Source organism: Manacus vitellinus, unplaced genomic scaffold, assembly GCF_001715985.3.
Source record: "Manacus vitellinus isolate BGI_N305 unplaced genomic scaffold, ASM171598v3 scaffold_24_pilon, whole genome shotgun sequence".
In the NCBI taxonomy this organism is placed as follows: Eukaryota; Metazoa; Chordata; class Aves; order Passeriformes; family Pipridae; genus Manacus; species Manacus vitellinus.
Genome location: NW_021939798.1, coordinates 12414954 through 12419696, shown reverse-complemented (window position 1 = coordinate 12419696; position 4743 = coordinate 12414954). Strand labels below are relative to the sequence as shown.

General features: G+C 63.3%; 1 protein-coding gene across 1 annotated transcript in view; it reads right to left on the bottom strand.

Moving 5' to 3' along the window:
- Positions 1 to 4657, bottom strand: part of TMC6 (transmembrane channel like 6) — a 6354-nt gene extending 1697 nt beyond the window's left edge. Inside the window, 17 exon segments of the mRNA XM_029960021.1 lie at positions 63 to 196; positions 449 to 524; positions 671 to 760; positions 905 to 1002; positions 1325 to 1406; positions 1555 to 1744; positions 1935 to 2070; positions 2222 to 2360; positions 2442 to 2632; positions 2908 to 2921; positions 2924 to 3161; positions 3249 to 3345; positions 3444 to 3549; positions 3665 to 3823; positions 3938 to 4057; positions 4366 to 4484; positions 4563 to 4657. Coding sequence (XP_029815881.1) covers positions 63 to 196; positions 449 to 524; positions 671 to 760; positions 905 to 1002; positions 1325 to 1406; positions 1555 to 1744; positions 1935 to 2070; positions 2222 to 2360; positions 2442 to 2632; positions 2908 to 2921; positions 2924 to 3161; positions 3249 to 3345; positions 3444 to 3549; positions 3665 to 3823; positions 3938 to 4057; positions 4366 to 4484; positions 4563 to 4648 — 2075 coding nt within the window. The 5' untranslated portion in view covers positions 4649 to 4657.
- Between the last annotated feature and the right edge of the window lie 86 nt (positions 4658 to 4743).

The window sequence follows — 4743 nt, the reverse complement described above, 5'->3', positions numbered from 1 at the left end:
CCCCTCCGTCTCCAGGCTGCCAGGGGTCCTGTGCCCCATGCCATGGCCTCGTGGGTACTCACGACCAGATGGTGTAGGAGAGGAAGATGGTTGCACCCAGGAAGAAGGGGAAGCACAGCAGGGTGATGAAAATGGTGCTCATATGCGACGCTTGCCAGGGCTTGCTGGGGGACTGGCAGTTCCGCATCAGGCTGGTCTGTGAACAGGGAGCAGCGTCCTGTGGGCTGCCGGCTCCTGAAGTGTGGCCCCCACCCTGCTGTCCTCTCCCTCCTACCCGCTGGAAGCCAAGTGAGCTTGGACACCCTCTCCCCAGCAACCTCTGCTCAGTCCCACCAGGACGGGGCTGCTCTGTGCAGCACTGCTGCTGCAGCAGAGGCTGGCACTGGCAGGGCACAGTGTCACTGCTGTGTCACCAGTGGGGAACTGCAGGGGGCAGAGGGAATCACACCTTTTTGATATAGAACAGCAGCAGCAGCTTCAGCATCTGCACGGCCGGCAGGAGTGGAGCGAAGAGAATGCCCAGCCTGGGAATGGGGGGAAGACGAGCTCGCCTGGGTCTGAGCCCCAAGGGAGCCACTGGTGGGCACAGCTGGGGCACCCACGGGGCTCTTGAGGAACACAAGGTATTTGCCAGCAGAGGAAGGAGCCACATCAGGCAGAGACATCTCACCAGGTCAGGGTCTGCCCGTAGATCAGCTCCAGCACATTTCGGGCAATGTCAAACTCGGGCCTCTGCCTCAGCCTCTTCTCCAGGATCAGCCTGGAGAGGAGCAAAGCTCTGCTTCCACACTGCCCAGGGGGACCCTTGCACCCACTCTGATGTAGCAGAGCCTGGGCACACCAGAGAGCTGGGGCCATGCAGGCACGCAACACCGGGGGGGGGACACATCCTGGGGCACGTTACCTCCACACCAGCTCCCCAAAGAGCGTGTCCAGCAAGGTGAATATGAAATCCATCACCACAAAGCGATAAAGGTCCTGCCCCACACATGTCTCCCAGCACTAGAGATACAAGCAAGGGTGACATACAATCACAGAATGCTTTGGGTTGGAGGAACCCTAAAGCTCATCTCATTCCACCCTCCTGCCATGGGCAGAGACACCTTCCACTAGACCAAGTTGCTCCGAGACCTGTCCAACCTGGCTTTAAACACTTCCAGGGATGGGGCAGCCATAGCTGCTCTGGGCAAACCTGTGCACAGTGCCTCACCACTGTCACAGGGAAGAATTTCTTCCTAATATCTAATAAGGAAGAAACCACCAGTTCCTTCCATGGCCCCATGCTGAGCCTGGCCCCTCACAGCCCCAGGGCAGCAGTGCTGACCTCCTCTGTTGAGCAGACAACACTCCGGCTGAGCCACTGGAAACACAGCAGGCTGAGGACCACCATCTTCAGAATGAGGTTCCTGGAGAGCAGGAGCAGGGCCAGGAGCCCCTGAGCCCAGGGGAAGGAGGGGCCAAGCCCCACAGACAGGGTGCCTGGCCCCAAAGCATCCCCCATGCCACAGGTGGGGGTGGAGGACTCGCCCTTCACCATAGCCCCAGCCAGCCCACCTGCAGATGGCCACGTAGACCTGTGTCACAGGGGAGTCCTGCTTCTCCCACATCGCCAGCAAGTTGTACAGGTGGGGCATCAGTGCATTGAGGAGAGATACCACGAGGGGCAGGACCAGCAGGATGGCTTCCTGCTGCCACCTGCCACTGCCCCATGCTCGCTGCTCTTGCTGAACCTGGTGAGCAGGTACTGTGGTGAGCACACGGACTTGGGCAGCCAGGCATCCTTAGGGAAGGCAGCAAAACATCCAGGGCCAGGAGAGAGCCGTGCAAGCGGGGCTGCCCCCTGCCTCCCTCCCGCTACCTCGCCCTGCCACGTCCCTTCCAACCCAGGGCGAGGGGCTGGCACTACGACTCACAGCATGTGGCTTAGATCAAGCTGTGGGCAACAGCCAGTGTGCAGCCCAGCACCGAGCCCAGTGCCAGGGTCCAGGCCAGGAGTACCACGATGCAGTGCCTCAGGCGCTGGCAGAGGCTCTGGGAGTGGGAGCGGGAGCGCTGCTCTGCCAGCAGCTCCTGGAAGAGAGCAGTGCCAGAGCTGCCAAACCTGCTCCGTGTCCAGAGCAAGGGTCTGTCCCACTGCACTGTGGCAGGACCTAGAGGGATGATGGACAAAGCGCTGATGCAAGAGTGGGATTGGGGGTGTTTGTATCACCCAGCTCCTCACCTTCAGCTGGGTGCAGAAGTTCTCACACTGCAGCTTCACTGAGCGCCTCTGGATCACCTTGAAGTCCCAGGCGCAGAAGACTTTGACAGCCAGGTCCCCCATGGAGCTTCCCACGCTCTCCCGAAAAGAGCAGGACACGCTGCATTGAGGGAGAGGGCATCAGGGATCAGGGCTGAGTGAAGGGGGAAGGCTGGCAGTGCCGTAGGTGCTGCTGACCCACCAGTACACCAGCAGGATGCAGGTGATGAGGAAGGAGACCCCAACGCTGAACAGGTAGGCCAGTGGCATGTTGTATGGGAACAGGGGGGCTGCAGGGGGGCACGCGCTGCCCTTGGAGCCAGGGGTGCAGGGGTCATTGAGGGTGATGTTGCTGTAGTAGCCATAGTACAGCAGTGAGTGTGTGAAGTAGCCCTGTGGGAAAGCACAGGATGTGGCCCATGGGGACCTTGGCGGTGCCTGCAGCTCCCCAGCCAGCCTGGCACCTCTGTGCCAGCCCCGGGGACAGAGTCCTAGGCTGGGGCAGCACCAGGCACCCCCTTTGCACCCACAGCACTGGCAGTCCTGGGGCCCAGCTGTGCAAGGGCAGCGACTGGGGCATCACTGTGGTGGGGCTGTGGGGCTGCACCCCAGGCCTGGAGCAGCCCCTGTCCGGGCATGCCCGGGCCCTGATGCGTGGTCGTGCTTACGGGTCCTGTGAGAGCTCCAGGCCGGTGAAGGGGGGGGGGCTGGCCGAGGTAGGGGGGTACACAGCCTGCAGGGCCACCACGAAGGCCAGGAGGATGAGAAATGAGAAGAAGTTGAACATAAGGAGCGTCTTGAGGAAGAGGAAGTAGGAGAGGACGCTGGAGCCAAAGCGGCCACTGATTTGCTTCAAGGTGTAGTGCCAGGGCTGCGCGGTGCGGAGCAGGGAGAGGAGCCTGTACCAGAGACCTCGGCAGCCCTGGGGAGAGAGAACCTGGGGAGAGCACCAGAGCCAGAGCCTGCACTGGAGCCCCTACGTTGCTGTGCAGACCGCGCCCTGACTTACGAGGCCGATGTAGACGATGGACCATCCACAGGGCGAAGAGGGGGCCCAGTGCTGGGCACGCTGCCTCAGGAGGCCCCTCTGCCTGTTCACCTGCCGCCTGCCCAGCAGAGAGGAGTGTCAGAGGGTACCACAGGTCCCGGGATGGCTCTGGCTGTGGGAGCCCTGCCTGGTCGGGGCTGGTGCAAGGGGACCTACCGGAGGGTGCGTTTCTCTGCCAGGCTGATGGGCAAAGTGAGCAGCATCTGGCTGCGCTGGTAGGGCGAGAGGCTCAGCAGCTCCTTCACCAGCAGGCTCCACTTGTCTGGGGCACAGGGGGCTCAGTGGGACACAGCTAGCCATGTCACAGCATGCCCTTCCCAAACTCAGAACAGGGACAGTGCCTGGCACTGCCTGCTCCCGCTCCAGGGGACCCTCACCTTCCAGCGTGGCCCTGACGGGGTCAGTGTCCAGGTCGTAGTGCCGCAGGCTGGGCCGCGCCGCACGGCTCAGCTGCTGCAGGGGCGGGCGGCTGCTCCGGCGCCGCAGCCGGGCCGTACGGTTGCAGTACTGGGAGATGATGGCCCCGAGGCTGCGTCCTGCAGGCCAGAGCAGGGCAGGGTTTGAGTGGCTGTGGGAGAGCAGGGTAGGCGGGAGAGCTCTCTGAGAGGCTCTGGGGCCTGGAGAAAGGCGGGAGGGCAGGTGGCACCTACCGATGGTGCGGCTGGGCATGCTGGCCAGGATCTGCAGGGAGGCGGAGCAGTAGCCAGGGTACTGCTCACCCTGCCCTGGCTCTGGCCAGGCGTCTGGGGGAGCCAGGCAGGCCGGGGACTCTAGGAGGGGGAAGGCAGGATGCAGAGTGCCCAAGGCTCATCCCTGTGTCCCCACTGCTCCGCTCCAGCACAGAGGCCAGGTGTGTGTCCTGGTGTGTGCTTCCCCCAGAGTACCCCCTACTCCAGGGACACTCTTTATGTCCCCAAGAGCTGCTCTGCCCTGCACCAGCCAAGGCATCAGCAGGCTCCTTCAAGGCTTTGGCCACAGCCATGGCATGTACCCCAGCCAGCCCAAGCAGGGTCAGGGTGGGTGGATGGCCCTGGGCACACACATTGCCCTCAGCCTGCCCCAGCTGCAGTGCTTTTACCTCTGTCCCTCTCCTTCATCTCCAGCTCCAGACCTGCCTCGATCAAGCTGCTCTGCTCCAGGATAAGCTGGTGGAAGGAGGTGTGCAGGGCTCTCTCGTTGTCCGGACTCGGCTCCTGGCTGCAGGGACACAGAGACCTCATGCCACTGGGGTGCAAGAGCAGGGGCACAGCGGGGCAGTGGGAGGGTCACACTCACCCATCGCTCTCGGTGCCCTCGGGGACGTGGAGGGTGATGGAGGGCGGCTGGGACATCCTGCGGGGCCGAGCAGGTCCCTCCGACATGGGCCTGCCGCGGCGAGCGGACGGGCGTCAGTGGCCCCGGCCCCCGGTTCCCCCGCGCTCTGCCGGCCCGCTGGACGAGGATGGAACCGCAGCCA